Source organism: Prionailurus bengalensis, chromosome B3 (genome assembly GCF_016509475.1).
Source record: "Prionailurus bengalensis isolate Pbe53 chromosome B3, Fcat_Pben_1.1_paternal_pri, whole genome shotgun sequence".
Classification (NCBI taxonomy): domain Eukaryota; kingdom Metazoa; phylum Chordata; class Mammalia; order Carnivora; family Felidae; genus Prionailurus; species Prionailurus bengalensis.
In genome coordinates this window covers 124,839,347-124,856,146 of record NC_057355.1, presented here as the reverse complement: position 1 = coordinate 124,856,146, position 16,800 = coordinate 124,839,347, and the positions used below count along the sequence as shown (strand labels likewise).

The 16,800-nt window shown below is 40.6% G+C and overlaps 1 protein-coding gene across 32 annotated transcripts in view; it reads right to left on the bottom strand.

Moving 5' to 3' along the window:
* Positions 1 to 16,800, bottom strand: part of NRXN3 (neurexin 3) — a 1,568,410-nt gene that overhangs the window by 186,356 nt on the left and 1,365,254 nt on the right. For all 32 annotated transcript variants that reach the window (XR_006293453.1, XR_006293454.1, XR_006293455.1 and 29 more), the window contains one exon: positions 1,448 to 1,619. Coding sequence is in view for 29 of the 32 variants with exons in the window: in XM_043556739.1 (XP_043412674.1) it covers positions 1,448 to 1,619 (172 nt within the window). In the remaining 3 variants the exon portion in view is untranslated. The remainder of the gene's footprint in view (positions 1 to 1,447; positions 1,620 to 16,800) is intronic.

The following is a 16,800-nucleotide window of genomic DNA, read 5'->3' as shown; positions in this document are numbered from 1 at the left end:
TCATTTTTGTGCCTTAATCTAACAAGTGCTAAGGGTATGACAAGAGACTCCCAGTAAAGGCTGAGCTGGCTATTGTACGGAGACTGACATGGAAGATAAATGGGTCGGTGAGGCTTTTTATTTCAATAACTTGGGAGTCTTGTATGCTGTTTGTAGATGCTCTCATGATTCTTAAAACATAGGAAGACTCTGGCTATGGAATGGGAAACAGTAGCACAATTACTTCTGATTGGTTTTTAAAAAAAAATGAATCCTGAATTGGGCATGAAAACAATCACAGCCCTCAAGTCATTCAAAATTCTTGGGCCACAAATAGGTAAATTTACTTGATGCATATCTCCAAAGTGTGATAATTATTAGCTCCGAAGCTCTTAAACTTCTGGAAGTGTGTTTTGGGTTTCCTTCCTCTGTGCTCACTCCACTAATTGACAGGATGGCAGTGAGAGAATTATGGGGTAGAGTTTGAAGTGTAGGAGACAGAGTAAAACATAGCATCATGCCCACACTAGTGAAAAATTCAGTATTCTGAGCTATTCTCTTGCATCCAGGTGATGATACAATTGTGGAACAAAGGCCCTTCACCACAGTATTTTCCCTTCTACTCCTGGAACTTTTACGATCAGAACTGAGGGCGCTTTTCCTGGGAGAAGTGAGAGATGAGAGGGAAAGCTAATGGATCATTTGAATGATCTCTTTAAAAGAAAGCGACCTTTCCTCCCTTTGCCCTTGATTTGGCCATCTGGCTCTGGGAGTTTGTTGGCAAATGCTCCTTGACCATAAAATTTAAACACATGATTAACCCCTCTCCCTCCCACACCAGTATGCTTGCTGTTAAAATGCCTACTAGGACCACTCTCTGAATTATCAAGGAAGGTTTAGTGTAAATGAAAGAAAAAATTGGCCAAGTCAACCAGATGAATGAAACTCCACTCTTAGTTTTTCTCTCATTATTACCCTGACTTGATGGTCATCATTCTAAGTTTAGTAAACTTCATTTTACAGTGTTTATGAAATCTCTGACCATCTGTATCTTCAACTTCATCTGACTAAATGCCACCACAGAGTCCAGATCTCAAACTGATTATCCTGTGATTATCAACAATAGCTCCTGATAGAGAAGGCACCCCTTCCCTCCATTGGTCATCATTTGCAATGCCCTGGAAAACCTACAGTAACCATCTTTAGTATGAGCCAGTCAGGCAGTATTCCTCAGGTTAACATACAGTGTTCAGTGCACAGTTAGTAAGTCTCCAGAAGCTCCCTACACTGAACCAAGCCCTACAGGAATACCTTATCTTCTCATACAAAAACAAACAAACAAACACACATGAATGTGTGCTTAATATCCAGTGTTTCATGATTTGGTGACAGTTATGAGAAATCAACACTTAGAGTAAGAATGGGAGAGCAAAAGATGGTATGTGGTCATTGACAGTAAAGCATGTACCTGTGGGATAATGCTCATTCACTGGCCAGTTGTCCACCTGAAGTGTGGCATTGCCGCCGTTCCTGGTGAAGCGCACCACGTGGTATTTACCATCATTTACAGGGGTTCTCTCCTCTTTGATGGAGATGTCAACTGTGCCAATATTGAAGACAACTCCAATTTTCCCCTGTTCCTGTGATAAAGAAACACAAAAGGCATAGTTATCACCAACCATAAGGTTTTCTCCCTTTAAAGTTGATCCTCCAACTAACAATAAATCTGTAGGTACCCAGAGGGAGCTGTCAGCATGAAGTTAACAATAGTATCCCACATTTCTCCATGGGCTTTCATCCTGAACATAAAAACCAATGGTATAAAGCCACCCAAATTGCTCTCACAGGCTGCACTGTACAGGTTACATCATTTGATTGCTCTCAACAGGTATCAAAGCTGGAACCAGAGAACTACCTAACAACTGTGTAGTGACACTGCAAAGTTGATTTCTGTGAGATGAATGAAACCTGTTTTCTAAGAGAGGTAATTAGACAGTGGACTCTAGATCACCTCAGTTTAGATTAAGGATTAGGGAGGAAATATAAGCATGCTTGTGCATCGTGGGAGGGGATCAAGCCCAAGGGAAAGTGCACATTGAATGGTTAGAAAGCAATGGCAGAAGGGTTAGCATTATAGGTCAGCACCTGATGATACTTTTTTTTTTTAGGTCTAAAACACATAGAACATGTACCCTCAGTAGAGGCCAGTGAAACTGAGCTTGACTTTTCAGGGTCAGGTGACTGAAACTCTTTCCACACTTGCAACCCTATTCCTAAGGTTCATCCAAAGAAGGGTGTCATCTTCAGTCCTATAGTTTTATGCTACATAGCAGAAGAGAACCTCAATGGCCCCCCAAAAAGACTTCTGGTGGGGGGAACACAATGAATTCCAGAAGAGTGACACTATGGCAATGAACGTGAGGATTATGGTGAAGGTGGAGGCGGCGAACATAAACAATGTGAATAAAACTCCTGCTCTTTCTTCTCCTCCAGTAATTTATTATAACTAAGGGTTGGTATTGGAATTCACAATGAGACACAAAATGGAAGTAACCCTACTGATCACATATTTCAACCTTGTAGAAGGGTATCGTAGCATGTGGGATGTCAGGATGGATGGGCAAGGAGAGAGGGAGACACCTTTTTCCATTTCTCTAGTTGTCTGACCTACTAGCTAAGCAATAGGTTGGACGTTCAAGGACAATAAAATTTAGTGGTAACCCTGCCATTGTATTTGTTCACATAGTCTTCATTATTCTCTATTTCCTTATTCAAGAATTAAAAGGAGAATAAAAAGGAGGAGGTGGAAGAGGAAAGGGGGGAGGAGGAGGATCAGGAAGAAGAGAAGGAGGGGACAAAGGATGAGAAAAAGATATGGGGGGGGGGAGTCCAGAATCCACATAAACAAGATGTAGGAAAGATTTCACAGAATCTCAGATTTAGTAATTGGGTTCATTCATTAATTCATTACATAAATACAGTATTTATTAAGCACTTGGTATGCTTAAAGTCAATAAATTAAGACTTCTGCTGAGATTTTAGGCACTGGGTTCCATATAGTTTGGTACACTTCACTTATTTTTTCAAAAGACAGGCTTTCTTCATCTTGCCAATTTTCCTTTAGTATGTGAACACATCTTATTCCTGATAAAAGAATCGACAGGTACCCAGCAGTCTTTTTTAAAATAAAATTTTTTTAATGTTTATTTATTTTTGAGAGGAAGGGAGGGGCAGAAAGAGAGGGAGACACAGTATCTGAGGCAGGCTCCATGCTCTGTGGTGTCAGTACACAGCCTGATGCGGGGCTCAAAATCACCAACTGTGAGATGATGACCTGAGTTGAAGTCAGACACTTAACCGACTGAGCCACCCAGGTGCCCTCCAGGAGTCTTGATTTTAGAAAGTAGGAGCCTAAGTTACGAAAGGCTGCTTTCAGCATGCAGGGATGCTGTGATACAGGGCGGACATCATTATTTCTTTTGTGCCCTGATAGCACAGCTTGCAATGTAAAATGATGTCTGCAATTCCCATGTTCTGTACTCTGAGAAAAGGTGCCTCCTCAAATGGGGACTAAATGCACTTATGAGTTCGCAAATCCCTGTTTATTGTGACACTATGTTCTCTGGTTTTTTTTTTCTACTTCTACATCTCCAGTACTAAATGAAGTACCTAGCATTACAATGGATAAATGAAACTGATGATAAGGTTTTCTTTTTGCATGTTCCATGCCCATAATTAATAATGCTATGATCCACTTTATTCTTTCTCCTTAATTCTCTAGGAATTCTGAAAAGATAATATGATTTTTCTGTATTCCCCTAAAGCGTTGGTCTTCATTTCTAAGGGGGTTTGTGTGTGTTAGAACCTACTCATCCTTATACCTAAATAAGCAGGGCTATAGTAACCTCAGTCATAACCTGTTTATCAGAATGAGAGAACTGGAGGAGTTAAGAAACCATGACTGCAGATGCCATTACTCCTCTGCCCACCCCGCAAATGCGGGCTGTTTATTGCACCACGGTTCTTCAATGAGAAACCACTATATAAATCCTGGATACATGGAAAGGACTGCTGGTGATTCAATTCACCTCTGAGTCACTAATTAATCATGGATGGAGAACAGTTTTAAGCAGAGAGAGGAGACCTTTAAACCAGCATTCTGCTGCTTTTCAGCAACAACAGTGGCAAAGTACAGTTCTGGCTGAGTGAGTTGGCTGATCAGCGAGATATATTCTTGGGCAGATTTTCTGCAAGATCCATAATAGATTCAGGGGAAAAAAAGATTTAATCTCTGCCAGAATAAATATTTGGTCCTTATCTGAGGCGCCACACATTTGCCACTGCAATCACTGCTTCGGAGAGATCGTCTTAATCCTGCTAGCTCTACTGCCAATGTCAATGGAGACCCTTATACCCAAATGTTTCATTGTGTTTCCCCACGGTGGTAAATGTGGCTGTGCTAGACCTCAGATGTGGTCTCTTTACTTGCAGTAATAAGATTTCATTACTGCAACCTCCTTGTCATTTGTCATGGGACCACAGTGGCTTTATAATCTGTGGCTAACTGCTTTGTCTCAGTTCATTATAAGTCTTGTGGCAAGTGCCCATACAGTTGTCGATGGTTGAATCCATCACGCTCAGCTGCCATGAAGATAAACTCTGCTGGCTCATGTGTCCAGAGAACATTTGAGGGATAAAATCATTGGCTTTGGAAACAGCCCTGACTGACCTTTGGGCAAGTTACTTAATTTTTCTGAACCCATTTCTTAATAATGTATTACGGGGACAGGAAACGAGTTTTCCAGGCTTCCTAGGACCGTTATAAGGCTAAAATGATATAATTATAATCATTAATATACCACTTTATAAGAAGGAAAATATCATTCAAATATAAGGGATAAACGAGATCATGAGAAGGAAAAAAATCTAAACATTTGACCACATGCAACACCCTGTGAGCACCAGAGAAATTAACTGGTTCAATAGGATAAACATGGTTTTAGCATAGCATGGTTCAAATAATACCTCTCTCTGGTTCTGAAAGCTATATGACCTTGGGCAGGTTATTTAACTTCTAATTTCCCTGCTATAAAGGGATCTGTGGAGGAAGGGAACAACGAATTGCTACCTTTGATGCTTTTTGTGAGGATTTTAGGAGAACACACATGTGGGAAATGCTAGCACGTGGCTGTGCATACTTTAAGACTTCAATAAATGTCAGTCATCTTGTCCCTTTCTTTCCCCTCATTAGTATAGTTGAAAGTGGTGGCATGAGCTAAGGACTGGCTAGTTTGGCAAGAGTGTCATCAGAAATATTATCAAAATAAATGTAAATTTTAGCAAACAGAACATCAAAAAAAAATTTGCACCACTGTTTTCCTGTCACAATTTGGTAGTTGCTCTCTCTTCACATTCCTTGGTGCCTTTTATGAGCCCTTTCAAGACAAGCAAAGTGTAGCTACAAAACAGCATGACTATAAATTTTAATAACTCCATGCCCATCACCACTAAAGTTGCTACCAAAGGCAATCAGTTCAATGTATGTTTTTCCTTGATATTAAAAACACAGACAAGTGGTAAATCAAAAGACATTACCAAAGAATCCTCAAGTGCAATAAAAAAAAAAGTCTATTAAAGAAAAAAACCCACAAAACCAAGACTGAACAGCACAAGAAAACAGCTGTCTTTAAATAGCCAGTAAGTCATTCTTCATCAATAATGACTGTTTACGAGCCCACCTGGTTCCTCAAATTAGTCTGGCTCCAGCTTTCTAATCTTCCATCAGCCACATTATAGTTATTGCTGTGAAGGTGACCCATAAGATACTACCAACACCAAGGTCATATTTTAGAAGCCGAGATGCACAGGGGCAAGACAAATCCTCAGGAATAAAGACCTCCCTGAAGGCAGTCTCTTCATTCATTCCAGAGTGCCCCCAGGGAAGGCAGAATGCACCATCACTATTTTAGAAAATTGCAGCTGACAGAAACAGAACTGGAACTCTCAAATGTATGCCCAACAGATGTGCAAAGGAAGTTCTGAATATCTTGACTTCTAGGCTTCCTACAGAATCTGTGAGTTCAGGGCTAGGCAATAATACAGGAAGAACAACAGGTATGTGATCCTTCTTGGGGCCAGACACTGACAGGTCAGGTCTGGCACACCCATTCCAAAGTTTGGGTCACTGTAAATAAATCAGTGGCAGTGTTTATTACATTCTTCTAGTTTCTCCCATTATGGGCTCATAGTAAGAGAGAATTTCTAGTTCCCCTTGGGATATGGAGGGCCAAGAGAACAGTGTTGATGAATAAATTAGGTGTCACTTCCGAGCCACCCATTAAACTGCTGGTGTGAGACCCACCAGAGTTCTCCCATGGTTCTCAACCACTGCATCCAGCAAATTCCTGGCCGTGGCCTCTTTTTCAGCCTGGGCCATTGAGTGAGGATGGCAACAAGCCAACTTGCAATGGACATGGAAAACAAGAAACAAAGCTTGACTGCTTTATGCCACCAAATATTGAATCTGCTTGTTACTGTAGGATCATCCAAACTACTTCAAAGAACAGAGTAGGTGCTTGGCAAGTAGTTTTTAATAGAATAATTTTTGAATTCTCACAATTACCCTCCAGATTTTTTTGGTGAAAAAGATGACGATTCAGAGAATAGGGGATTCACACAACCAGTAGGAGATACATTTAAGATTTGAATTCAGGTCTGACTTTAAAACCCATGTATTTTCTACCATATTATGTTTCAGGCACATGTATTACATGCTGCAATTGAGTTATTTATATAATAAGACAGTGTATACATTACATATCATAACTTTATGTTTGCTTAACCTATCTAACCCGTATACCTAACCTAACTATGGGTATTGCAAATATAGGGACATTAACAGGTGCTCGGTGAATGTTAGGTTAATGGATAAGTGAATGAATGGATAATGAAGTAGAATGTGTGGCTTTGGTAGAAAAAAAATTGTGCTGATAAGTTTTTATAACTTGGGAGGCTAAACAGGTTTGAATAGTATATGATAATGAAAAGAGTTGGTCATCCATATTCACATTTTTTTGCAATAAATCTTAATCAAAATATATAGTCTCGCTGTGCTTTATATAAGCAATCAATAAAAAACAAAAAGATAAGGTATTGTTTTGACTCATCAGATAATTTTGGCTGAGGGAGAATTTTACTGAAGTTCTCTAGGATAAAACACCCTTGTGTTTAGGAGAACACAGTATGGACTCTTTTCATAGCTAATCACTATCTTCCAGTGAAGATCATCAGGCCATTCTTTCAATCACAGTGTTCAGGTTCTAGACCCAAGATAGTTGTCAGCTAATAAGTAGGGAGTGTGTACTTCCTGTGTGCAGAGCCATGTACTATTGAAGGATTCAAGAGAAGTAAGAGACCAGGTCTCTCCCTCAAGAAGTCTAAGCCCATCAGGAATTACCCAAGCTGACAAGACTTCAGCTGTGGAGCTTGGAGATGGTTTGGACTTTCACTATCATCCCAGTCCCCTTGCCTTGAGGAACTTGGGTGAGGTGGCTGTGACAGTAAGGGGAAGGGAGAAGAAAAAAGTCTGCTCTGGTTTTCAGAATACTTTGTATTTAGAATCAGAAGACCTGAGCCCATTCAGGCTCCACATCTTGTTGTCCAGGTCATCTTGAGCGGGTCATTCAACTCTCTGTACAAAAGAAATGAGAACAATACAAGACACAACATGAACACCTGTGTTAAATGGAATTTAAGATAAATGAATAAAATATTGTCAAATTCTCAAGTGTTCTTCAAAGGATGGTATAAAAATGATGTCAATGGTGGGGAGTGAAGATGGTGGGGATAACTGGGTGACAGAGAAATAGTATGACAGATGATGAATGAGTTAGAGGCTTTTGCACACACCTTACAGGATACCACTCTATTTAAAATGCCTGTTTCCCACTCAAGATCATCAACTCCACAATCTGTACTGACTGTTCCTAGAAAATTTATGTTACATGGCTTGGAAACAAATCCTATTTTCCTAAATCTGCACAGGTCTCAATGACCTTTGCACCCACCCAGAAAAACTGCATCCACCTTTCCACCTGCAGCTGTGCTTCTACTGTTGTTGCAACTGATGTCTGGTTGTGCCAGGTCAATCAATTAAAGTGGATTAGATCCACAGACTGAATTACTAACAGAGGGCCAAGAGAGATAAGACTGATAAATAGCTCAAGACAGCTCCATCTCTAACTCCAAGCAAAGAAAGAAAAAAAAAATAATAAAATAAAATAAGAGCAAGCACAGATGACAGCTCAGGACAACAGGAACTCTGACCTGAATGGGGGCAGTCAAGGAAGGACAAGACAGCCAGTGCAAGTAAATAAGATGCAAGTCAGAGCCACAGCTCTAACGTCACGGGTCGCAAATGGCATCCTGAGTCACCATGTCCTTCAAATCTACTCTGAATGCTCACTTCTAATCCACAGACCTAATGTCATCCTACCTTGTTTGGTAGTTAAGTCTGACCACAAAGCAAAAAATTAAAGTTCATTTCAGTAGAAGCCCCAGTGCTGCACCTGGACCAGAAACAGTCTTCTGACAAGATTCAGGCAACAGCTGGCAGGGCAGTGATGACTACAACCCAGTACAGGCTGAATATCTCCTATAAGTGCCTTGTCTTACCCCCAAATCTCTACCGCAGCTGTGAAGAACTACCCAAAGGCTTTAAATTTTTTTTTTTAAGTTTATTCATTTTTGAGAGAGAGAGAGCATGAGCAGGGGAGGGGCAGAGACAGAGGTAGACACAGAATCCGAAGCAGGCTCCGGGCTCTGAGCTCTCAGCACAGAGCCTGACGAGGGGCTCGAGGTCATGAACCGAGAGATCATGACCTAATAAGCTGAAATCGGATGCTCAACCAACTGAGTCACCCAGGTGCCCCCCAATGGCTTTAATAAAGAGATCCTAGGTTTTGGGCTCAGAGTAACAGCCTATAATCCTCAAAATAAAGAAAAAAAACACATTTCAAATCACCTAGAACATCTTACATCTTACTTATATACTTACAAAGTGTGATCCTGGGACCAGCAAGCATCAGCATCACCTGGGAACTTGTTAGAAATACAAATTCTTGGGGCGCCTGGGTGGCTCAGTCGGTTGAGCGGCCGACTTCGGCTCAGGTCATGATCTCGCGGTCAGTGAGTTCAAGCCCCGCGTCGGGCTCTGTGCTGACAGCTCAGAGCCTGGAGCCTGTTTCAGATTCTGTGTCTCCCTCTCTCTAACCCTCCCCCGTTCATGCTCTGTCTCTCTCTGTCTCAAAAATAAATGAACGTTAAAAAAAAAAGTTAAAAAAAAAAAAGAAATACAAATTCTTGGATCTAACGCCAGACCCTCTGAATCAGAAACCCTGAAGTGGAGCCCAGCAATGTGTATTATCACAAGCTCTCAAGGTAATTCAGATACTTGCTGAAGTCTGGGAACCACTTCCTTATGTCTTGGTTCCACTAGGCCAGTGGATTCAACGGATTTTGTGCCCAGGGACATTGTGCAATGTCTGAAGACATTTTTGGTGGTCACATCTGGGAATGGGAGGTGCGACTGGCATCTAGTGGATATAGGCCAGGAATGCTGATAAATATCCAACAATACCCAAGAAAGAATTATCTGGCCTCTAATATCAAAGTGTCACCATTGAGAAACTGCACTAGGGAGGACAAAACTTCACACAAGAAACATCTATCTATAAAGCATGTGCGGCATCACAGAAACTATTCTACAAACATTTTTATATATGGGTCTACTTTATTCCTCACAGTACTCCTTCTTTGAGGTATGTATGCATATATACATACACACAATGCTTTCTCTCTCTCTCTCTCTCTCTCTCACACACACACACACACACACACACACACACAATGCACGTGTATATAAGTGCATGCTTGTGTGTACACACATGAGAATTCTCACATATTTGGTCCAAAATTGTGATTTAGCCCTCAAAGCACAGGGTGAGCTTTGAGCATCTTTGAATACTTGGACTCTCTCCCTACTCCTTGTTGTACTCGAACGTCCTTTTACAAGTGTAAAATTGGAACTGCAAGCTCACATGACCACAGAGTGGCAGGTCCAGAATACATGCCCTGTGTTATTTTCCCTGTCTGGTCTTGGTAACCACCTTCTCTTTTAACTAGCCCCTAACAAAGTGTCCCAGTATATCTCCCAGCACAACAACATTAGCTGAAAGTTCCAATTCCAATTTCGTCCCTTGACTCTTCATTCCAGACTAGGTAATTTTAGTCAGTTTCCATAAAGATGGATGATCACTTTTGAGTGGACTGCCAAGGAGAAACTCCTCTCCCCAAACTAGATATTCCAGCCCAACGATGAACAGCAGCTCCTCTACAGAAAAGAGACAAATAAGCAGCCAGTAGTAACCTTTCAAGACCTACTCTGTGGCTGTAAGGAAACCTTTTGTGATTCTCCAAAGTGTTTTATTATTTATTTGTCTTTTAAGTGACAGACTGAGTTAACATTATAGCTTCAAGGCGAATGGACCTATGTGAATAATAAACGTCAACAAAAATTTCTGGTTCAATAAGTAAGGCATCCTCAGTCACTTGCATTGATGAGTTCCTACTCTAAATCCTACCCCATTTTCTAGATGGGGGAAAAATGTATGCATGTTTCAGAACTGAGAGATTTCATATTCTGGATTATCAGAAAATACAATACAGATTATTGCATGTTTTAATGATGCTTTGGAGAATGGGCATGCAAAAGTTACAGGAGACAGATTGGGCTGAAAGAGAGATCAACAAATAGTGGGCCAGATCTGGCTGTTGCCTGTTTATGTAAACAAAGTTGTATTGGCAGATATAGCTGTGTTCATTCACTTACAAAATGTCTGTGGCTGTTTTTGCACTACAACAGCAGGGTTGAATAGTTGCAACAGAGATCTTGTGGCCCAGAAGCCTAAAATATTTAGTCCCTGGCCCTTTACAGGAAAAGTTTGTTGACCCCTATTATCGAAGCTTGCACAATTTAAGGGTAGCCATGTTTTTTGTTTTGTTTTGTTTTCAGTTTTTGATCTATAGTTTATATTTACATGGTCAGAATAACATAAATATCAGTGGGAGTGTCAAATGGGGAGCCTGTACCTGTTCATTCAACTATTACCTGGAATATAGAACAGATTTCTAATAAGACAACATACATAAAAAAATTCACCCGATGTATGTATGAACTAATCTATCTCGGATCCATTAAGGGTGGTTTAGATACTAAAATCAATTCAACAGAGCACTGTTTGAAGGTAGGCAGCCAAGGATACAGAGAAATAAATTAGAGGCTTCTGGCAAAAGATGATGGTAGCTAGAAATAGTCTGGTAATGGAAGAGATGGAGCGAAGTTGTAAAGTTATTAAAATTATAATGATATGACATTTCTTTCTGAAAATTTATCTAGTTCTGCGGAGTGATCATGTACATGCTAAAGTATTGGGATTCTAAAAGCCAGCACACATCACTCTGATGCCGGGACTTCAGTTTATTACATTAGTTGGAACGGGAGAAGAGAAAAGCATTGCTACCCAATGAGTATGTTTCCGTCTCCAGGGCTCCAATGCATCTGCAAGAGACTTGAGTCCCTTGAATGATAAATGGTGATTAACTGAACTCTCTTGGTCTACCTGCAAGGAGAATCTACCGTGTCATCATCTATGGATGAACACACTGAAATAGGGGCTCATTTTTCCTTTCCTGGTTATCGTAAACAAAATGGCCAGCACACTCTAATATATCAGCAGCGCCTGTCTGCACACAGGGACGATGGTGTGTGTGTGTCCTGGAGATAGTGTTGCAGCTAGGTATTTCATCCAGGTGATACTTTATGGTCCTCCTCTTTGTCAACTATCACCACTGTAACATTCCTTCTGGGATCATATCAGCATTTCTAATTCAAAACGTTGATTCTGACCTATCCCCAACCACCTTAATGAAAGCAACAGAGGGAAGAAAAAAAATGAGATTTAAACAGCTACAACACATCAGGAGAAAGCGGGCCTGCTGGCTTCCATGCCAGCGTCAAAGCCACTGCAGGGGAAGTAATCCGGACAAAGGAGCAGAAGTATATAAAGACGACACTTTTCCTGGGCCCTGGGTGAGACTGGTAAAGGTGACCCCAAACAGGAGACTTGAAAGCATGGCACAGGGAGCTGACTCATGGCTTTGGAAAAGAGTCCAACATATCAACAACTGAGAGTTCTTTCAAAGCTGCATGCTCTTTTGATAGAATAATTAGGAAACACAACTCTTTATTTTAATTTACTTGAATTTAGTATTCCTACCAAACTGTAAATTGAGTTCGTTACAGCCAAATGGGGAACATACCCCTAAGAAACTAGGGAGTCATCACTCCCCTATCGTATGGCAGGCATTGGGAGCCATCTGGGAACCAGCAGCCACAGCTTTAGATACACAAATTACCCACTGAGTTCACAATAAATCAATACACAATATAAAGAAGTGTTTATATTATCGCATTTAAAGGGCACAAGCATTCTTTCTCTCTCTTCTTTATGGATGCACTACAAATTTATTCATTTACATAAAGATGTTACATGATTTTATCCAAATGGTTAAGGAACACAGTGCTAGAGAAATAGAGTTGTGTGTCTACTTATGCCCATGTAAGTGTGTGCATGTGTTTGAATGAGACCTTAAAACTTAACATATCCAAAAGCTGGTTTCTTGGGGCACCTGGGTAGCTCAGTCAATTGAGCATCCAACTTTGGCTTAGGTCATATCTCAGAGTTCGTGAGTTCGAGCCCTGCATTGGGCTCCCTGCTTCGGCTCAGGTCATGATCTCACAGTTTGTGAGTTTGAGCCCCGCATTGGCCTCGCTGCAGTCAGTGCAGAGCCTGCTTTGGATCCTCCATCTGCCAGCCCACCCCTCTCTCCAGCCTTCCCTTGCTCACGCTTTCTCTCAAAAATAAATACACATTAAAAAAAAAAGAGCAAAAGCTGGTTTCTCTGACCCTCTCTTTTGCTTATTAAGTGGTGATGGCTCAGGAGAATCCAGGTCCCTTTGTATCCATCAAGCAGCATCTATAGCCAAGTTCTAATACAGCCTATCATAGACCAGACTCAGAGCAAACTGTGTATTTCAGAATACATTAAACATGAGGAAGATTTTAGAGTCAACATGACCTATAGGCAATGGAACTGGTTGGTTATTAGGGATCATTAATCCAGTAATTATTCAAAGACAGGACAGCTCCTCTAGGCCTGGTTTAGCCCAAAATTGTATGGGGTACCCTTTCCCATATAGAGAAAGGACTTCCCTCTGCCCAAGAGTCCAGCTTTCATAACCAGTGTGCATAGATGTATAGAGCTGAATGAAATTCTACATGTATGCCCTCCCAGAGCTATCTTTGATTAACTAGGTCTATCTTCCAATTATCCCACAACTTCTCCAGTATCTATTCAACATTAAGATAAATTGTTTGCATTGATTCTTTTCAACATTTAATAGAATTATTCTTTCCCCAAACAGATAATGTGCACTGTCAAGGCAGAAAATTCATTTTTATTTTCTATGTCTTCCTCAATATGGGGGACTCAATAAATGTTTAGCTGAGTGCCTGGCACAATGGCAAAAGCATCTTTACATTTTTCAGTAGGCAACACTTTAGGACAGAGCACAATATCTCCATCTGTGGTTTATTTACTGCTTTTAAATTTGCTATGATTTTGCTTTGGGAGAGTGCTTTTGAAAATGTGGACCATGATCATGTCTCAGAAGACCATGGTCATTAATTTACTTCACACAGACTACTGAATAGTCTTCAGGATAATTGCCAACACACCTATGTGGCTCTGTTGACCTGGAAGTGAGAGGTTCAGTGATCCATTTCCAAGGCCTTCAATCTATCCAGCTTCTTTACTGGGAGAGATTCAAACTAAAGTCCTAAAAGTGAACACTACGATCCCATTATCAGTTTCTTTGCCACTTAGTTCCCATTCAAAATCATTTTAATGCTTGAACTATCTAAGATATCTATCTACCTATCTATCTACCTACCTACCTACCTACCTACCTAAGACTTCTAGAGAAACTTATTTTCATTTTCTGGCCTTCTTCTACACTCCTCAGTGTCTGATTGCTGGTCAGTGTAATGTTCAAGCTCTGTCCATTGGGAGCCCGTCTCCTCATCATAGTCTTTTAGGGCTACCTCTGAGTTGGCTTTACTACAACTACCATCCATTTTCAGTTTGCATTAGACTTGCTTAATTGAGGATGCTTACACATAGTTGTATTTTTTAAACAATACCTTTATTTCTTCAAATCAATGTTGCATACATCAAAGACAAGTAATAGAAGTTTTCCAGTCAACTACCTACCAGTTATACACTCTGCATAGGGCACTTTTGTAGGCCTATCAGAAGCTACACAAATGTAGTTGGAATTATTTAGCCCTCAAGAGTATAAACTCCATTCCAGTATTGTGGAAAAGGGCAATAGCTTTGGAGTCAGAATACACGGATCTAAATTCTAATTGTTCACTTAATGCAGGTCCTGGAACAATTCACAAGTACTCTGGGCATAGTCTCCTCATGGGGAAGATACAGACGGCATCCCTGAGCTTGTTGGATGATATGTAGGTAAACAAAAGATGTTTGTGGCAGTGATGTGAAAAAATGGGGCACTGGAAAAAGTACATCATTACAGAATAGATGAAGACAAAAGACAAACAGAAACAAGCACACAGTTCCCTAATTAAGACAGAAGGATTGAAGGACATTACCATATAATATTTCTAAGTAAACATCCACAGTTAGTCCTTGACAAATTTCCCAAGTGACCAGAGGCACAGGATTCATTATGTGCCCTTCAAGACAGAAAATGCTTCCTTATTTGGGAGGGGTCAGGCCAAGGCTGGGAAAAAGTGGGGTTAGAGAAGACATATTTAGGTAGCTGCTGATGAGGAGGTAAGGAGGAATAGGGGAAGGTTAGGAGGTTGAAGTTATTGTAATAAAAATGAGATTTAGTCTGTGAAAGGGAAAAATAAATACTTGACATATAAACATTTTAGAATATCAACCAGCTGGTCTGCTTTGTAAAATTTCAGTAACGTTGCCGAGACAGAAACCTCTGAATGTTAAGGTAGACTCTCAGGGCTTAATACTTATACTAACAAAGTAAAAGCATTTTTTAAAGTTCATAAACATGCTACATCTTAGAGAATATCTTCTCTCTTGCCCAAAGGTCCCTCCCCACATCCCTGGCAAATGTTTCTCTGATGATGGCACGAGTAGTTATGGGGTTAAGAAAACTTGGCTCAAAATAAAGATAAATGAAATCCCTTTTTCCCCCAAGTATGCCCTGCTCTTAATTCCCTTGCTTTTTGCTATAGGCATCTACTTCTAGCAAAGGAAGAGCTTTAAGAGTTTGGAAGAGCAATGGTTTATGCTGTGCTCACACCTGATGCTGGCCCAGAGGCTCAAGGGCATCAGGGAAGACATCACCCAAGTGATGCTAGAACACTCCCCTTTCAGCAGTTAGTAGTAATTTTAGTGTAGCTAACTAGTCACATCCACAGTATCAGTGATACCTTTGAGTTATTTAAGGTAGTAAGGTCAGAAGAAGGTAAAAAATTAAAAAAGAGGGAAGGAAGTAATGGGGAAACAGACAAGGAATTAGATGAGCGGAAGTAACTCTATCCACCAAGCCTCATCTGAAAGAATACAGAAAAACAGCTCCCCAAACTCTCAAACATAGATGTATTTCTTGACACTCTACTTTGTGCTGACTTCAAGAAACTTTCTGCAGGCAAATATTTAGAGGCAAACACCTTAGAAAGCCAGCTACAAGCAGAGACACCTTCTTTAGTAGACAGCAGGATGCACTTCTGATTCAACTGCCAAAGGATGCCTGCTGACGAGCCATACCAGACAACAAGGTCTACCTAACGAATGCACAGAAACAAGCACTCAGGGGACCTAAAACCCAAATGTCCATGACATACAGGTCTCATCTCCACTCTGGTGAAGCACAGAAAGAGGACCAGGAATCATGAATCTACCCCAGAGGAGCACAGTAAAAAAAACTATACTGAATCTAGGGGGCATACTTTTCAAAAAGGTACTGAAAATTTTTTTTGGTTTTTGTCTATTGATTATTTTTCCCAAGTAGATGCTTATTAACTGCATTATGTAATATGGAAGTTACCAATTCAGAACCTACAGGTGGGATCAGGCCCTCAGATGTGTATTATTTTATTTTTTTAAAGGAAGAGGTACTCATCATATCTTTTAAAATGGGAATTAGTTTTCAACATTTAAAAATCAGTCTCTCATGAATAGTTTACATTTAAAATTTTTTTTTTTCAACGTTTATTTATTTTTGGGACAGAGAGAGACAGAGCATGAATGGGGGAGGGGCAGAGAGAGAGGGAGACACAGAATCGGAAACAGGCTCCAGGCTCTGAGCTGTCAGCCCAGAGCCCGACGCGGGGCTCGAACTCCCTGACCGAGAGATCGTGACCTGGCTGAAGTCGGACGCTTAACCGACTGCGCCACCCAGGCGCCCCTCTCATGAATAGTTTACATTTAAAAAATTTTTTTGAAAATAGTAAGATTTAGCCACACTGGGATAATATTTCTAAAACACAATTAAAGGGCAGAGTTGATTGGGGGGAAGAAAGGTACAAGTTCCTTAATTCACCATAGTCTCCACCATCCTCTATTGCCTATCACCTGCAAAGTTTTGAGTGCTGGTGGCCATCTATCATCAAGTCTTCCTTGAGTGTGCTCTCTCTGTCTCCCTCTGTC